Source organism: Hemicordylus capensis, chromosome 2 (genome assembly GCF_027244095.1).
Source record: "Hemicordylus capensis ecotype Gifberg chromosome 2, rHemCap1.1.pri, whole genome shotgun sequence".
Lineage (NCBI taxonomy): Eukaryota > Metazoa > Chordata > Lepidosauria > Squamata > Cordylidae > Hemicordylus > Hemicordylus capensis.
In genome coordinates, this window is record NC_069658.1 from 240,350,005 (window position 1) to 240,368,393 (window position 18,389).

The 18,389-nt window shown below is 45.9% G+C and overlaps 2 protein-coding genes across 6 annotated transcripts in view; both read left to right on the forward strand.

Moving 5' to 3' along the window:
• Positions 1–4,859, forward strand: part of LOC128347534 (zinc finger protein with KRAB and SCAN domains 7-like) — a 19,195-nt gene extending 14,336 nt beyond the window's left edge. For 3 of the 5 annotated variants that reach the window (XM_053302449.1, XM_053302450.1, XM_053302451.1), the window contains exons 5-7: positions 516–598; positions 801–927; positions 3,104–4,859. In XM_053302449.1, the coding sequence (XP_053158424.1) occupies positions 516–598; positions 801–927; positions 3,104–3,756 (863 nt within the window). In that variant the 3' untranslated portion in view covers positions 3,757–4,859. Of the gene's footprint in view, positions 1–515; positions 599–800; positions 928–1,933; positions 2,267–3,074 lie in introns of those variants that run through there. The other 2 variants (XM_053302452.1, XM_053302453.1) reach the window with 2 other exon arrangements.
• Positions 4,860–5,336: 477 nt separating this feature from the next.
• Positions 5,337–18,332, forward strand: LOC128347453 (oocyte zinc finger protein XlCOF6-like). The gene is made up of 6 exons (XM_053302155.1): positions 5,337–5,439; positions 7,476–7,949; positions 8,266–8,392; positions 10,598–10,674; positions 10,861–10,987; positions 14,051–18,332. The coding sequence occupies exons 2-6, from the start codon at positions 7,554–7,556 to the stop codon at positions 15,886–15,888; spliced, it is 2,565 nt and encodes an 854-aa protein (XP_053158130.1). The 5' UTR covers positions 5,337–5,439; positions 7,476–7,553; the 3' UTR covers positions 15,889–18,332.
• The last annotated feature ends 57 nt before the right edge of the window (positions 18,333–18,389 follow it).

The window sequence follows — 18,389 nt, forward strand, 5'->3', positions numbered from 1 at the left end:
GATTTTTGTTCCTCTCCTCACGAAAGTGCTGTTTACTGCCAGAAATGTGTCCCTGAAGGCTGCACAGTACAGACAAAGATGTCCCTGAGATGAGCGCTCTTGCAGGGAAGAGACAGAAGCAATCATCACTTCTTGATCTCATTCCCCATGTGCTGCTCTGCCTATTAGGCCTGCAGGTCAGTTATGCTGAAGACTCCCTGCTTTGACACAACTCTGATCCCATGGATGTGTCACTGCCTGTCATGTCATCCAGCAAGTTAAAACATGTCCATGTCCAAGTCAGCACCTCTAGTTCTGCCCAGGAGTCATTGGAAGTGGGGTGATCCTTTTCCTCCCTCTTGAAGGATTGATCTTGAAGATATTGGGATGAACTATCTGGGCTGTCATCCATCAGGGACGCAGGAGCAATTTCATGCAGTGAGCAAGGAGTTGAATGAGAGGAACTCAAATGTCCCAATTGTAACCTTTTAGGGCTCTACAATAAATCATCCTCTGATTTCTTTTGTCTCTCTTAGTTCATGGAACACCACTGGAGGGGTCGACAAGGTTGTGGCTCCCGTGTATTGATGGAGAAAGAGATTCTACACGAGCAGACCAGGTAGAAGATGGCCTTGGTGCCTAGAATAATGTTGTTTCTCTGGAATCTGCCCACTAGGAAGGCTGTGAGGGCTTGAATCCAACCAGAGGACCCTTAGCGGCCTCATCTTAATTCTCCCCAGAGATTTGCTTACAGGGGTTGGAGTGGGGGCATTAGAGAAGACTGTTTTCTTAGCTATGAGTCAGATATGTTCTTGTTGCAGGGTGCCGTGTCCTTTGAGGAGGTGGCTGTGCATTTCATGGAGGAGGAGTGGGCCCTTCTGGATGCAGATCAAAGAGCCCAGCACAGAGCAGTCATGGAGGAGAATAGGCAGAATGTGGCCTCTCTGGGTAAGGCTCCCTCTTTTTCCAGAAATGGCTGCTGCTTCTTTCGTGATTGGGACCCAGCATTCCTTTTTGGTGTGTTTTTATGGCTGGATTATGGTGCCTCTCTGCTCGGTGGGGAACACTTATCCAGCGGCCTGTTGTTGGAACTACATGAAACAGTGTTAGGCCTGGATAAGGGGGGCTTCTTCCTTGTTTAGAACATAAGGACAGCCCTGCTGGATCAGGTCCAAGGCCCATCTAGTCCACCTTCCTGTTTCACTCAGTGGCCCACCAGGTGCCCCTGGAAACCTACAGGCAGGAGTTGAGGGCACTTTCTGAGAAAGTGCTTCTCTTCCCTGGGTTCCAGCCCTGCTGAATTCTTCTCCAAGTCTGGTTTTCCTAATTGAATTACAAGTCCAGCTGGGAAAACAGCAGCTTCATTCTGGCATCGGACTCATGCTTCCTGGTTTATGCCATACAGCATAATCGACTGGTTTGGGGGAGGGGACTCTCTGCCAGCTTGCACCCATGTTTGGGACTAGCTTGTTTGCAGCTGATGGGATCGAGACAAGCAAGATGGACAGGCTACAGCCAAACCATGCTCTCAAGAGAGGCTTTTGACATGGAGAATGGGCCGGGACGGTTGTGTTTCTTAGCTTTGATGAGCTCCTTTGGGTATCTCTAGGACTTCCTTCTGCCCAGCTAATACATAAACTGCGAAGGATGAGCTATAATGGGGGAAATGGGTAATTTGGTAGGTGGGCTGCAAATCCTGAAGAAAAAGGTCAACCCTAAATGAAGAATGATTTACCATACAAAGCAGTGAAAGTTTTGTTGGATGATGCATTGAGCTGAATCTTGTCCTCACTGACTGGTAGCATCACTCCAGGGTCCCTTGCAGAGGACTTCTAAACCCAGCTGCAAACATCCTAAACTGGATGTGTTGAGGATTTAGTCTTGGACCTTCTGAATCCAAATGCTGCATGTTCTTCCTCTGCACTAATGGCTCTCTGTCCTTTTGATTTAACAGCCACCTAAGGCCGCAGCAGGGAAATGACTGGATTAGCAAGCCAGAGGTTGCCAGTTCTAATCCCGGCTGGTATGTTTCCCAGACTATGGGAAAGACCTATATCAGGCCGCAGCGATATAGGAAGATACTGAAAGGCATCATCCCTTCCTGGGTGGGAGATGGCAATGGTAAACCCCTCCTGTATTGTACCAAAGACAAACAAAGGGCTCTGTGGTCACCAGGGGTCGACCCCGACTCGAGGACACACTTTCCCTTTACCTGTTGACTTATCTTTTGTAACCTGGCCTTCTTCCAAAGGGTTCTGAGTAGCAAAGGCAGGCTTATTCCATAAGTAGTTCTTTATACTGGGAAGCAACATTGCTCAGTATAGTTGGCTGAGACATATGAACTGTACAAGGCAAACCATTCAACTTCTCGGCTTGGTGGGAAGCCAAACTCAAGTTCCAGTTTCTGCACCACACTAGTTTTCCAGTCCGCCCTCCCCCATTGCTTATTCTGTGTGCAACCCTTGTGTTATAATAAATTTCAAATATTTAGAAGTGGCTTCAGTCTGGTTTGAAAGGTTCTGGGGAGTTGCTTGCAAAACCCTTCCCCGTGTGCTTTGTAAGGTCATGCACTACTGTTGAGTTGATTTCAGAATAATAGATCATTGTCTAGAGCTGGGTTGCGTGGCCGCCGGCTGTACGATGCCTGTAAATCCAATCCAGACTAGGTTGTTGAAGCTGCCTCTAATCCTGGTCAGTAGTTTTCAATCAGTCTTCAACTTGTGGCAGCCTACCTCGGAGGAGCTGCATGCTCCAAGATCAGGATCAGAGCAATCCCTCGACTGAGGGTCGATCCCAGGAAAGCATAGAGTAACTCCTGTCTCGTCACATACAGGGAAACAATCTGGCTCAATACATTTGGCAGAGACATCAGAACAGTACAAGCCAGCCCATTGAACTTCACAGCTGGGTTGGAAACAAAATCCAGGTTTCCATAGTTCCCCTTTCTTTACCACACCATTTTTCATTTAATGTCTATCACTGATGATGGATTTTATTATTTATTTCCTAGCTTTGAAGCCTGTTTTGTCATTTGCAGCAGGAATTATTTGGCTTTATTGCTTGATTTGCCCCTCTTTTCTCCCTGCAATCTATAGGAGGCTTCTTTCACTCCGTCTCCTTGCAGGTGATGGGTGGAAAAGCAAGTCTGAAGGAGAAGCATGCAGATCACGAGTAGAAAGAGTGAGATGTACAAAGGAAGGACAACAGAGAAAAGCAAGAAAAGGAAACCAGGAAAGGAAGAACGAATCTAGTCTTGTTCATGCTGGTGACTGCCAAGAAACACCAATCCCAGGAGAAATACAGAAGGGAAAGCAGAGAAAGACCCTCCCCTGTGAGAAAAGCATTGGTTATAAATCATGGCTTACATGTCATTGGAGAATGAAGAGAGGGGAGGAGCCTTTTAAGTGCTTGGATTGTAGAAAGAGCTTCAGTCAGAACTCAGAACTTATTAGACATCAAAGAATGCACACTGGGGACAAACTGTTTAAATGTTTGGAGTGTGGAAAGAGCTTCAATCGGGACTCAGTTCTAAGGAGACATCAAATAATCCACACAGGAGAGAAACCGTTTAGATGCTTGGAGTGTGGAAAGAGCTTCAAACGGAACTCACAGCTTAGATTACATCAAATAAATCACACAGGAGAGAAACCGTTTAGATGCTTGGAGGGAAGGCAGCTTTGCTCTCTCAATCCCCACCGCCGCTCCTCCTCCTCCTCTTCCTCCTCCTCCTCCTCCCTCGAGGCGGGTTTCCCAGTCCGTGTTTGCACGAAGGACTGACTTGCCCTTGTACAGTAGTGGCATTTGTCGCTCGTCGCTCCCCATCTGGAGGAGATCTCCCATCGCAGGCAGCATTCCCATGACTTGCCCCAACTGAATGGGGAAAGAGAGCACGAGCTCTCCTTTTTTCAAGCGCCTCTTTCCTGAAAAATTCCCAAATTGAGCCACCAGGAAGGAACAAGAGATACCCTCCTCTCCCACTTTCCGTTAAGCTACCCTTCTAACCACCTACTAGTACTAGGGGGACCACCAATCCACTTGGTTGACATTTTAGCTTTAGCCAGTACTTAAGGACTGCCAACCACACTCTGGTCTCCACCTTATTCACCCGGCCTCCAGCCTTAAGGCTGAGTTGGAGATGCCTTTTGGCCTTTGAAGAACCATTCTGAGAGATTTACTTTGGACAGCCTCCTCAGGGGTAAAGTGGTTCAAATAAGGACCCAGCCGAGCTCCAAAGAGCAGCTGGGCTATGGGCTTGGCTGGAAACCACTTAATAGCTGCTGGGACAAATTGCCCCTTTTTGGAGGGATTGAACCTTGAGATCATAGTAGCACTTCGCTGCTCTGGTTGGGTTCTATAGTCTAAGTGTGCTTTCCTCCCCTCCCCCCCATTGTGTGAAACATCACCCCTAGGTACTTAAAATCAATCATGTTGCTATTAATTCCACATCTGTGAGAAGTCTCTTGGCAAAGACCATTACTTTGATTTTTTGTGGTAATTGATTAGCAAACGGTCTTCTAGACAGAACTGGAAGCAGCACTGCAGTCAGTTTTGCAGTCAGTGGCTGTTTTTCCTCCCATTAGGCAGCTACCAGTTTGAGCCTTGCAGCATTTGCCTATTTTTCTAAGTAAAAGTATAAATACATATAAACATAGACCTATTCAGGGATCACTGCCACAAGCACAATACAATCAATACAGCCAGCGTGGTGTAGTGGCTAGAGTGCTGGACTAAGACTGGGGAGACCCGAGTTCAAATCCCCATTCAGACCACTCACTTCTCTCTCAGCCTAACCTACTTCACAGGGTTGTTGGGAGGAGAAACCTAAGTATGTAGTACACCGCTCTGGGCTCCTTGGAGGAAGAGCGGAATATATAATGTAAAAATAGATAGATAAATAAATAAATAAAAATCAAGGACGTTTGAGTCGCTTAAGAAGCATCTAGTCCCTGTGAGAAGCCACTGAGATGTTGGGTCCTGAACAGTGAGAGGAGGATCTCCCCGCCTTTCACCACACTTTGACCACCACCCCAGCGTTGAAGAGGAAAACTGGGTTATGGGGCATTTGCTTGGGGTGAGGATCTGGTGTGTATGTGCCATCTATTCACCTCAGATTAGAACCAGGAGGAACTAAGTGACAGGCAGGAAATCAACAGGCAAAGTCCATCATCATGCTTCCATGGGGGAAAGCTGCATCTGTTGCATTTCTACCTGTCACTTAAATGCTAAAGACGCAAGAACGCTGCTGCAGGACAGGGGTGTGTTTTTCAATCTAGAGTCCCGTGATGGATTGAAAATTAAAACGCCCCTCTTGGACTCCCGACTGAGATGCTGCCAGTTCAGAGTTAAGGGGAGAGAGATGGGAATCCTAGAGGGGCCCAAAGAGGCATCAGTCTCTTCCTGGCCCGCCCCCTTCCCTGGGAAAGAGGAGGACTCCGGGATCATCTGGGGAGCCCCGCCGCGGTGTGTTTATTCGGAGGGGAGTTTCGGGGGGGGGGTGATAAAAAGGCCAAGGAATCAAGGGAGGAGGGAGTGGGTGGAACCCCCCCCCAGGGGAAGAGCAAAACCCAGAAAGTGAATGGGGTGAAGGGGGGCGGGGGGGAAAAGAGAGTCACTCCAGCAGCCGCCCCCCCCTTGCAGCTCATGGGGAGGTGGCCTGTGTGGGGCTGATGATGATCCCTCTGCAGTTCCTCCCAAGCCGAGACAAGCTTCTTCCCTGCTGTTTGCAAAAAGAGGAGGTTTTGAGGGGGCTGAAGGCAGTTGTCAACCTCCCTACCAGAAATAGCTTTGCTGTGCCCTCATGCGAAGGAGAGATGGTGGTCCCTGGAGGAGGAGGAGGAGGAGGAAAGGGGGGGAAGCAGATCTGGCTGGAGCACTGGGAGGAAAGAGGGGTGGGGATAGCGGGGGAAGAAGTCTGTTCTGGGCAGATGTGGGGTGTGGGGGACAACACCAAAGTCAGCCTTTTCAGGGACTGTGACTTGCAAAGGAAGAAACCTCCTTCTTTTCTCTAGGTGCCCTTTGAATGTTTGACTCCTTTCCTATATAGGAGAGTCTCTTTCAGGAGCTTAGATAATCCTTTATCAGCATGATTTGCCTTTGCTAAGCAGGTCTGCCCTGTTGGATTGGAGACTACGTGTGAGCGCTTTAATGTCTCCATCTTAGGGGATGGGACCCAACCCAAAGTGGTCGAGAACATCATCCAGACGGTTCCGGGTTCAATCCCTGGTATCTCAGTGCCTGCAACCTTGGAGATCTGCTGCCAGTCAGTGTCGGCAATGCTGAGCTAGAAGAACCAATGGTCTGACTCTGTATAAGGCAGCTTCCTAGCTAACCATATTATGAGGACTCCTGTTTTCATGATGCACAGTCTGCCATCAGCATAACTCCTGTGTTGGGGCTGCTGCCCTCGTCAGAGGCAGTCCTGGCAGCCCTGCACAAGAGCACCCTCACACAATAACACCAGGACTGCCTTTTACAAGTGCAGCAGTCCCAGCACATGAGATATGTCAGTGGAAGATGCTGCAGGACGTCTGCCATGGTTTGGGCCCAAGCCATTGGCTGAGATGCTCACTCAGTGAGTCGATAATCCTACTCAGGAGTTGCTCTGTAAGGCTGCTAAATTACAGTACCACTTCCTCTATAAAGCTGAGTCAGGATATGTCAGCTATTGTCAAACATATTCTATACATAGTCTATATTTCTAGCAGTTTTCCAAGCCTTAAAAGCAACAAAGCTGGCATATCTACAGAATATATTCTGGATGCTAATGTAATGGTGGGGCAGGTTAGAATGGACATTTCATGTAAAAATGGCTCCTTCCTCTTCTGAACTGGCAGCAATAGTATGGGAGAGAGGATCGAGACCACTTGTCCATTTTGGAATCCTTCCCGTTTTTCTGCTCACCAAAGTTTTACTCGCCAATGCTGAGACTGGAGTCCCTGACAATGATTCATATGTTGGGGATTTGATCAGAGACTGGATGCCCCAATAATTTCAGGATCCTGATGTTTCAGGATGCTCCAATAATACGCATGGGTGGCTAATTAATCAAAGGTTTATAGCATATAAAGCTCAGGAGAACATGTCATATGTTGGGGATGTTTGGAGTGATTATTTTTTGAAAGGAAGAGGTTCAGTTCCTGGCAATTACATTTTTAAAATTCTGCTACCCACCTAGGCCTTGCTCCTGCCATTCAACCTGCTGTATTGAAATGGGAGGAATGAAATTTCTCCTTGCTGTCGAGCGCAGTTCATTTGAAAAGAAAGCCAAAGGGTTTTAGATGGGGATGCCTTAGACAAAAGTATTCCCCTTAATCAAAAGTGCCCCCGCAATATGCAGCAGCTGTGAAAAAGGCCAATTCCATGCTAGGGATCATTTGGAAGGGGATTGAAAATAAAACTGCTAATATTATAATGCCCGTTTACAAAACAATAGTGAAATGCCTCCACCATTTGAGGGTGTTGTACGTCAAGCACAGAACAAAGTTTTATCTTTGCAGAACTCGGTGGCCGCACCCATTACAGCAGTTCCTGTACGTTGGTGAAACAACTTTGGCCTTTGGAGCACAGAATTGGAGATGGAAATGCAAGACTCGGGTAGCCCAGAGACCATCAAGTCTGGGAGCAGTCAGGAATTCTGGGAAAGGGCTCTGCAGGAAATCCTGCACAAGGACACGCTCCCTTCAGATGTTCAGCGCCAACACTTCAGGCAATTCCGCTACCAGGAGGTTGAGGGACCCCGACAGGTTTGCAGCCGATTCCACCATCTTTGCCGTGAGTGGCTCAAACCAGAGCAACACACAAAACACCAGATCATGGACCTTGTGATCCTAGAGCAGTTTCTGACCATCCTGCCCCCGGAGATGGAGAGCTGGGTGAGGGAATGTGGAGCAGAGACCAGTTCGCAGGCGGTGGCCCTGGCAGAAGGTTTCCTCCTGAGCCAGGCAGAGGCCAAGAAGCAGGACGAGCAGCAGGTAAGAGAGCTGCTGGAAGAGCAAATGAGTTCTCTTCATATGTTCATTTATTTTAAAAATTGTTATCCCAGCTTTCTATGAAAGCTTAAGGTGTCACTAATACCAGAAAGCAGTAAAGCTAATTAATGCTTAAGTCTGCTTACTGAAATAGAGAGTAATATAAGCAAGGAGAAATGTCCTTAATGTACCCATATTTCTCTCAGCGCCTTTGCAGGTGGAAGTATCCTAACTCTCCTTCCACTCACCCACCTCTGCCTTTGCCTTTTCTAAATGCTGCCTTCCCCTTCCCTGCCTGGGATTTCTGTTGATGTTTCAGGTCCAGGGGCAGCTAGCAAAACCGTCTACTGCTGATTCTGAGGCAGAGAAGGCTCTATCAGATGCCGGACGGGAGCTGCTTCATGGGGGAACCTCCCAGGAGGATCATGCAGATGCCGCCTCACTGGGTAAGGAACCATGGATCACACTTCTGCTGGACCTCCCTCCCTCCTCACTATTTCCAATAGTTTCCTTCTGCAGTCAGAGTGGGTGGGCCAGTTTCCACACTCTGGCTAGGTGAAGTATAAAGTAGAATCCTTCCTCCCTCCCTCCCTTGTTGTGCATTGTTGAAAGGTGCAGGATAACCCTCTTTGCTGTATGGAAAGAATCTATATTTGGATGAGATGTCATTGCCATGAGTAGGTGATGCTTCAGTACAAGGAATGGTATGTATGTATGTAGAATATACTTTGCCCCTTAAACCTATAATCCAGTGGGAAGTTAGAGTGGGAGTATCTTCCTTATGTGTTAAGATTTTTTAAAAGCATGTCTTTAAAAAAAACACCTTCCCTACCAAAAAAAGAAGAAAGCACTACAGCCTTTTTACCACTGTCTGCTTTTCCAGTTTCTTTAATTTGGGTAACTGCTTAGTCAACTTTCAAAAATATATCTACTGTCATTTTTTAAAAAGCAGAATTCCCTTTTATTTCAGATTTGCCATGCAGGTCCCAGATTGTGAATTCTTTCGAAGACGCTATACCATCATCCAATACTTAATTTAAAAAATCAATTATTATTATATAGGCTTCCCAAAGTTCTGTATGGTAGGGTGTTTCTCGACTGAACAACCTCCTTGTTCTGTGATACTCAGAACAGGATCCACCCATCCCACAATAATTGCTTCATTTTATTTTTTAAAATTATATGCAATCCTTCAACAGTGTTTCTAGAACAGGTTACAAAATGTTGTGCAGCTTTTATTATATTTAAGTGTGAAGCAAAAGAAAGTAAAAATACAGTTCTATAAATAGATGTTATTGTAAAATACACTTTAAGTTTGCTTCCATATTTATGGTGTGTGTGTGTTTCATCTCTAATGGCACTGGCACATAATATGCACGTGTGCACACTGCACTGATAATGTCGCCCAGAGCAAGATATGTGGGTGAAGGGGCAAGCTAAACCTGGCGTAAAAGGGCTCCACAGCTTGTAGCTTTGAGGCTTGGCTGTTACCAAGGAATGAGGAGTGGGGCCGCCATTTGGGTCAGGACCACTTCTCTGCCTGGTGTAAAGATTTATAGCTGCTCTGCCCTTGCTCCCCCCTCCCCACTTTTTTTATCACTGGAGCCCGAACCAGCTCCTGCTCACCCTTCTCGTCTCCCTTTCATATGCGACCAGGTCAGACACGGCTTAGCTAAGAGGGTACAAGTCATGCTTGCCACCACAAGACCAGCTCTCTCCCTCAAGACCAGCTCCCTCCCACTTTGTCTCTAGTCTATCCTGCACCAAGCTTGAGATCTCTTTATTGTCCACAGTTGATGTGCAGGGCAGTGCTCAGAGGCCCTCTTATCCCTGGACATTGGGGCCGAGGCCCAGGGCCTCCACACCTGCTGGGGGTCCTCAAATAATCTGTAGTCTGTCCTGGGTGGTGTGGTTTGTCCCCTCCATCACCTATGTGTTAAAATGATGCTTAACTTGCAGTGGGGGTTGGGGGGACACCCCCCTCAAAGGCCTTTAGGTCCAAGCTCCAATATTACCTCGGTGCCCCTCTGGCAATGGTCAGTCAGCCTGACCACTGAGCAGGGTTTTTAAGAGTAGTTGCCCTGCAAGCTTGATGGGAAGGGCAGCATGTGGGGAAGGAGATTGGGAAGTGATTTTTGCTCCTCTACTCCTGAAAGTGCTGTTTACTGCCAGAAATGTGTCTGTGAGGGCTGCACAGTATAGACAAAGATGTCCCTGTGATGAGTGCTCTTGCAGGGAAGAGACAGAAGCAATAATCACTTCTTGATCCCATTCCCTGTGTGCTGCTCTGCCCATTAAGCATGCCAGTCAGTTATGCTGAAGACTTCCTGCTTTGACACAACTCTGATCCCATGGATGTGTCACTGCCTGTCATGCAATCCAGCAAGTTAAAACATGTACGTGTCCAAGTCAGCACCTCTAGTTCTGCCCAGGAGTCATTGGAAGTGGGGTGATCCTTTTCTTCCCTCTTGAAGGATTGATCTTGAAGATATTGGGATGAGCTAACTGGGCAGTCATCCGTCAGGAACTCAGGAGCAATTTCATGCAGTGAGCAAGGAGTTGAATGAGAGGAACTCAAATGTCCCAACTGTAACCTTTTAGGGCTCTACAATAAATCATCCTCTGATTGCTTTTGTCTCTCTTCGTTCAAGGAGCACCACTGGAGGGGTTGACAAGGTTTTGGCTCTCGTGTGTTGATGGAGAAAGAGATTCTACACAAGCAGATCAGGTAGAAGATGGCCTTGGTGCCTAGAATAATGTTGCTTCTCTGGAATCTGCCCACTAGGAAGGCTGTGAGGGCTTGAATCCTACCAGAGGACCCTTAGCGGCTTCATCTTAATTCTCCTCAGAGATTTGCTTACATGGGCGGGCAAACTGTTTTCCTACCTGTGTGTAAGATATGTTCTTGTTGCAGGGTGCCGTGTCCTTTGAGGAGGTGGCTGTGCATTTCATGGAGGAGGAGTGGGCCCTTCTGGATGCAGACCAAAGAGCCCTGCACAGAGCAGTCATGGAGGAGAATAGGCAGAATGTGGCCTCTCTGGGTAAGACTCCCTCTTTTTCCAGAAATTGCTGCTGCTTTCTTTTCCAGTTCGAAAATGTCCTTTTTTAGATGTGGTGACCAGAATTGTTCGTAGTACTCCAAGTGTGGCCGCACCATAGTTTTGTATAAGGGCATTATAATATTCGCAGTTTTATTTTCAATCCCCTTCCTAATGATCCCTAGCATGGAATTGGCGTTTTTCACAGCTGCCGCACATTGAGTGGACACTTTCAACAAGCTGTCCAATACGACCCCAAGATCCCTCTCCTGGTCAGATGCCATCAACGTATTCTTGAAGTTGAGGTTTTTCGTCCTAGTGTACATCATTTTACACTTACCGACACTGAAAAGCATTTTCCATTTTGTTGCCCACACGCCCAGTTTGGAGAGATCCTTTTGGAGCTCCTCACATTCTGCTTTGGATTTCACTAACCCAAAAGAGTTTGGTATCATCTTCAAATTTGGCCACCTCGCTGCTTATCCCTGCTTCTAGATGATTGATGAATCAATTAAAAAGCACCAGGCCCAGTACAGATCACTGGGGGACCCCACTTCTGACTTCCCTCCATTGTGAAAACTCTCCATTTATCCCTACCCTTAGTTTCCTGTCCTTCAACCAGTTAGCAATGCAGACCTGGACTTGTCCCCTTATCCTATGACAGCTAAGTTTTCTCAGGAGTCTTTGATCAGGAACTTTGTCAAAAGCTTTTTGGAAGTCAAGGAGGTGGTTCCCACAGTCATTGGAAGCCGCCTGGAGAGGGTTTGCGGGGATAGCAGGCTAAGCCTGCGCTCCCCACGGACGAGCAGTCAGTCTGCCCCATGAGGCCGCAGCGGTCACCCACACGACTGCCGGCTCTGTCATGGAGCCGGCGGGGGCTTGGGAATTTGGGGGCTGCGTGGCCCCCAGAAGCTCCAGCATGCCCTGCGCGAGTGCCCTGGGCATGCAGGAGAGAACCCCAAGCCAGGAGGCGGCTTTTCGCCTCTCCTTCGGGGAACTCCTCTTGAGTTGCTGTGGCGCAGAGCCGTGCCACGGCAACTCACGATCAGGAAAACTGCAACCACAAACCCGGTTTAAGTCCTGGGCTACTTAAGCGGGTGACCCGCTTAAGAATCACTGGGCTCGCAGCCAAGCCCGGTGGTTCTGACAATGGGAGGAAATCGGACTAGCCTCTGCTAGCCCGATTTTCTCCCATTGTGTGAATAGCCTCAAGGTGTGCTATGTCAACTCGATCACCTTGATCCACACACTTGTTGATACTCTCAAAGAACTCCAAAAGGTATGTGAGGCAAGATTGACCTTTTCAAAAGCCATGCTGGTTCTCTCCCAGCAGGGCCTGTTCTTCTGTGTGCGTTACAATTTTATCCTTGTGAATGTTTTCCATCAGTTTGCCTGGAACAGACGTTAAACTAATTGGCCTGTAATTTTCCGGATTGCTCCTGGATCTGTTTTTGAAAATTGATTTCATTTGCTACTTTCCAGTCCTCCGGTACAGAGCCTGATTGCAGGGATAAGTTATATATTTAAGCAAGGAGGTCGGCAATTTCTCATTTGAGTTCTTTGAGGACTCTTGGATGGATGCTCTCCAGTCCTGGCGGTTTGCTAGTTTTCAGTTTTTCCAGACAGTTTAGAACATCATCTCTTGGGAGGATGTGGAATATTTGTATACAACAGTACAACAGGCCCTGCTGGGAGTGAACCAGGATGGCTTCTGCAAAGGGAAATCTTGCCTCACAAACCCTTTGGAATTTCTTTGAGAGTGTTAACAAGTGTGTGTATAAAAGTTATCCTGTTGACATAATTAAATCCCAATGTTTGCACTGGGAGGATATGGAATATTTGGAGAAAGTGCTTCTCTTCCCTGGGTTTCAGCCCTGCTGATTTCTTCTCCAAGGCTGGTTTTCTTAATTGAATTACAAGTCTAGCTGGGAAAACAGCAGCTTCATTCTGGCAACGGACTCATGCTTCCTGATTTATGCCACACAGCATAATCGACTGGTTTTGGGGATGGGACTCTCTGCCAGCTTGCACCCATGTTTGGGACTAGCTCCTTTGGGTATCTCCTGGACATCCTTCAGACAAACTAATACATAAACTGCGAAGGATTAGCTATAATGGGGGAAATGGGTAATTTGGTAGGTGGGCTCCAAATCCTGAAGAAAAAGTTCAACCCGAAATGAGAAATGATTCACCATACAAAGCAGTGGAAGTTGAGTTGGGTGATGCAGTGAGCTGAATCTTGTCCGCACCGATTGGTAGCATCACTCCAGGGTCCCTTGCAGAGGACCTCTAAACCCAGCTGCAAAAGTCCTCAACTGGATGTCTTGAGGATTCAGTCTTGGACCTACTTAATCCAAATGCTGCATGTTCCTCCTCTGTTCTAATGGCTGTCTGTGCTGTTGACTTAACAGCCACCTAATGGCACGGCAGGGAAATGACTTGATTAGCAACTCAGAGGTTGCTGGTTTGAATCACCGCTGGTGTGGGATTCCTGGGAAAGACCTATATCGGGCCTATGGGAAAGACCTATATCGGGCTGCAGTGATATAGGAAGATGCTGAAAGGCATAATCCCTTCCTCTGTGGGAGATGGCAATGGTAACCCTCTCCTGTATTCTACCAAAGACAACCACAGGGCTCTGTGGTCGCCAGGGATCGACACTGACTCAACGGCACACTTTAGCTTTACCTATTCAGTTATCTTTTGTAACCTGGCCTTCTTCCAAAGGGTTCTGAGTAACAAAGGCAGGCTTATACCAAAAGAAATTCTTTATACTTTGAAGCAACCTTGCTCAATACAGTTGGCTGAGACATACGAACTGTACAAGGCAAACCATTAGACTTCACGACTGGCTGGGAATCCAAACCCGAGTTTCCATTGTTCACTTCTCTACACCACATCGTTATTCATTTAATGGCGATCACTGATGATGGATTTTATGATTTACTTCCCAGCTCTTAAGACCGTTTTGTCATTTGCAGCAGGAATCAGTTGTCTTTATTGCTTGGTTTGACACTTCTTTTCTCCCTGAAATCTATATGAGGTTTCTTTCTCTCTCTGTTTTAGCAGGTGATGGTTGGAAAAGCAAGTCTGAAGTAGAAGCATGCAGATCACGAGTAGAAAGAGCGAGATGTAGAAAGGAAGGACAACAGAGAAAAGCAACAAAAGAAAAGCAGGAAAGGAAGAACGAATCTCCTCCTGTTCAAGAAATAGAGAAGGTAAAGCAAAAGAGGAAGCCCCTCCCCTGTGAGAAAAGCATTGGTTATGAATCGTGGCTTAAACGTCATTGGAGAATGAAGAGAGGGGAGAAGCCTTTTAAGTGCTTGGATTGTAGAAAGAGCTTCAGTCAGAACTCACAACTCATTAGACATCAAAGAATTCACACTGGGGAGAAACCATTTAGATGCTTGGAGTGTGGAAAGAGCTTCAATCAGGACTCAGTTCTCAGGAGACATCAAAGAATCCACACAGGAGAGAAACCATTTAGATGCTTGGAGTGTGGAAAGAGTTTCAATCAGAGTATAAATCTTAAGAAACACCAAGGAATTCACACAGGAGAGAAACCATTTAGATGCTTGGAGTGTGGAAAGAGCTTCAACCAGAGCTCACATCTTAGAGAACATCAAAAAATTCACACAGGAGAGAAACCGTTTAGATGCTTGGAGTGTGGAAAGAGCTTCAAACGGAACTCACAGCTTAGATTACATCAAATAAATCACACAGGAGAGAAACCGTTTAGATGCTTGGAATGTGGAAAGAGCTTCAGTCGTAACTCACAGCTTAGGGAACATCAAATAATTCACACTGGAGAGAAACCATTTAAATGCTTGGAGTGTGGAAAGAGCTTCAATTTGAGTTCCGATCTTAAGCAGCATCTAAGAATTCATACAGGAGAGAACCCATTTAGATGCTTGGAGTGTGGAAAGAGCTTCAGTCGGAGCTCAAATCTTAAAGAACATAAAAAAATTCACACAGGAGAGAAACCATTTAGATGCTTGGAGTGTGGAAAGAGCTTCAGTCAGAGCTCTCGACTTAGAGAACATCAAAAAAATCACACTGGAGAGAAACCATATAAATGTTTGGAGTGTGGAAATAGCTTCAGTCGGAGCTCACGTCTTAAGAAACACCAAAGAATCCACACAGGAGAGAAACCATTTAGATGCTTGGAGTGTGGAAAGAGTTTCAATCAGAGTATAAATCTTAAGAAACACCAAGGAATTCACACAGGAGAGAAACCATTTAGATGCTTGGAGTGTGGAAAGAGCTTCAACCAGAGCTCACATCTTAGAGAACATCAAAAAATTCACACAGGAGAGAAACCGTTTAGATGCTTGGAGTGTGGAAAGAGCTTCAAACGGAACTCACAGCTTAGATTACATCAAATAAATCACACAGGAGAGAAACCGTTTAGATGCTTGGAGTGTGGAAAGAGCTTCAGTCGTAACTCACAGCTTAGGAAACATCAAATAATTCACACTGGAGAGAAACCATTTAAATGCTTGGAGTGTGGAAAGAGCTTCAATTTGAGTTCAGATCTTAAGCAGCATCTAAGAATTCATACAGGAGAGAACCCATTTAGATGCTTGGAGTATGCAAAGAGCTTCAGTCGGAGCTCAAATCTTAAAGAACATAAAAAAATTCACACAGGAGAGAAACCATTTAGATGCTTGGAGTGTGGAAAGAGCTTCAGTCAGAGCTCTCGACTTAGAGAACATCAAAAAAATCACACTGGAGAGAAACCATATAAATGCTTGGAGTGTGGAAAGAGCTTCAATTGGAGTTCACAACTTAAGCAGCATCTAAGAATTCACACAGGAGAGAAACCATTTAAATGCTTTGAGTGTGGAAATAGCTTCAGTCGGAGCTCAAGTCTTAAGAAACACGAAAGAATTCACACAGGATAGAAACTGTTTAGATGCTTGGAGTGTGGAAAGAGCCTCATTTGGTGTTCAGCTCTTAGGAGACATCAAAGAATTCGCACAGAAGAGAAACCATTAATGTCTGATGTGTGGAAGGCGCTTCAGTCATAGCTCCAATCTCTCAAAACATATTCATGGTGTAGAAAGAGCTTCCATCTCAGTTCTCCTTCCAGAAGATGAGGTAGAGGAGAGTGGTGCAGAGACTCTCTAGCCACCACTCTCTTCTCCCCCACGTTAGAAAGAACCAGATTGAGGACAGGAGATGCTGTGGTTGGAGTGGTGGGCACCTGTCTAAAGCAGACTCCTGTGGAGTGGAGAAAAGGCATGCTGTGGTGGGCCAGGGCAGGCATGAGGCGAGAGAGAGGAGGTGGGCACACTGAAGGGGTATGCCCATGGCAGTGCCCACTCTTCTGGTCCCTGCCCCTCCCTAGCTGGTTACTTCACACTCAAAGGTCTGCTCCCTAACTGAAGTATGTTGGTGCCACCATACAGTCAACACTCTCCTTGCTGCTCAAGTCAGATTCTGTGAACGAGAAGCCGACTGGATCCCCCTGGATGGGAAATCCAAGGACTGGATCTCCCTGGTGTGCTGCACAGAGGCAGCTGCTGCCAGCGTATCCATCCTTGCATAGTTCCTCACATTTCCAGCACCAGGCGGGCCTCTTCTGTTGGAACCAGAGTGCACAGGACCAGCTGGGCAGGCATGTGTGGATGTTGGGAAGGCACACGGGGAGACTACACCTCTCAGAAGCCCACACAATTTCCCAGCCAGCCCCATGGGCCCCTGTGGTGAGGAACAGCCAGGGAATGACCCACACTGGGAACAGCTGCACCAGGAGGGTGCTGGAAATTCATGGGAATGGAGGGTCTGAGGCACAATCCTGATGGTTGTATTAAAATTAGCAACCCTGGGGGAGGCCCAGAATGTCCACCACAAGGCATTGGTTAGTCTGAACTAGCAATGGGAGGCATCTGTGGTGGTTTTTTAAATAAGAGATTTCCAAGAGAAGGTTTGCTAAGGAAATTTTGTTAATGCAGTAGAGGGTATCTTTTTTATTGTTTATTTCTGAATTTTTACGAAATGCCTCAATTAGTTTTACAACATTTACTTTTGCTTATCTTCGCCATTTATTCTGGAATTGGCAGCATGTATTGACAAAGTGTTTTTCTTTTTTCTTTACCTGCCTCGAGGCCTCTCCAACATCTGCTAAAACCCCTTCCCTTTTGGCCAACTCCTGGCTTCACTTTTTACATTCCTTCCTCCCAGCCATTCTGGACTTGTGCTTCTACTTCCTTCCTCAGACTAATCCTTGTCTTTTTTTTTTTAAGACACTACATAAACATGAATATTGAAACTGATACATAATGACATCCATTAACCATCCTTCCAGATATGTAAATAATTAGATGGAGGAGAATGACTAAAATTATATTGATTTGTGAACAGAATAAAATCTGACCATAGCATGAAAAAAATTTAGAATTAGCTCGACCCGCTCGAAGATGAATAATATGGGTCAATTTTTAAGATATGGCAATATGCCACAGACTGATACCAAGATGTCAAAGACATGGTTTTATGCTTCCAGTATTGTGAAATGGATAATCTTGCCGCAGTTAACATGAAAACTATAAGATCCTTAGACAATAATGCCAAATTAGCTCCCGAAAATACATTTAATAGAGCCAACTCTGGTCTCATATCTAACCTCTGTTGTGTAATTTTACCCATTTCTAAAAATACCTCTGTCCCAAAGCAGAAAATACTGGGACAAGACCACCATACATGGAAGTATGTCCCCCTATTTCCACAGCCATTCCACAAACACACCTCCCCACATTAATTTTCCTTCACTGTATCTTAAAAGGTTTTCAAGTAACCAAGTAGAAATTTTAGAAATGGAAAATTTTCCATTTCACATCTTTGATTTAAGACCTGTGTATAGTCAGAATGTGAAATAGATACATAGTAATCTCATTCATGCCAAATAGCATCCAAGATTTGTTTTCATATCAATCCTGCACATTGCTATTCAGATCATGCTAACCATCGGAATTTCCATCGCCAGCCGTGAGAGATCATTCAGCAAGTTGAAACCCAACACCTGAAAACCCATCTTTTTGCCCAAGCTTTCTCAGCTCCCTAATACTTTTGAGTTTTAATCTCTGGTTTATTGTTAAATTGTTTTTCAGTTTGTTTATGTGTTCTTAACTGGTTTTATGTTATTGTCAATCGCCCAGAGACGAAAGTTTGGGGCGGTGTACAAATTTGATAAATAAATAAAGTTAAAACTAATACTTTCATATTTGAGAGCCGCCATGGGTCAAATAGACCAATTTGCATCAGTGAAAGTAAGGAAGGTGCAGTTATAATTTTCATGTAGTACCATAATTTGTTAATTTGTTAATTAAAAGATTATTGAGCTTGAGTTGTATTTTTGAGCTGATATTATGGTAAGGTCATCTGAAAGATGGGAGTCAGATGT

Excerpts from the sequence above, each read along its gene's own strand:
- LOC128347453 (XM_053302155.1), top strand. The coding sequence starts at position 7,554 with ATGGAAATGCAAGACTCGGGTAGCCCAGAGACCATCAAGTCTGGGAGC. Across the intron at positions 10,675-10,860 it reads ATTCTACACAAGCAGATCAG|GGTGCCGTGTCCTTTGAGGA; the intron begins GTAGAAGATGGC and ends TTCTTGTTGCAG. Across the intron at positions 10,988-14,050 it reads GCAGAATGTGGCCTCTCTGG|CAGGTGATGGTTGGAAAAGC; the intron begins GTAAGACTCCCT and ends TCTCTGTTTTAG.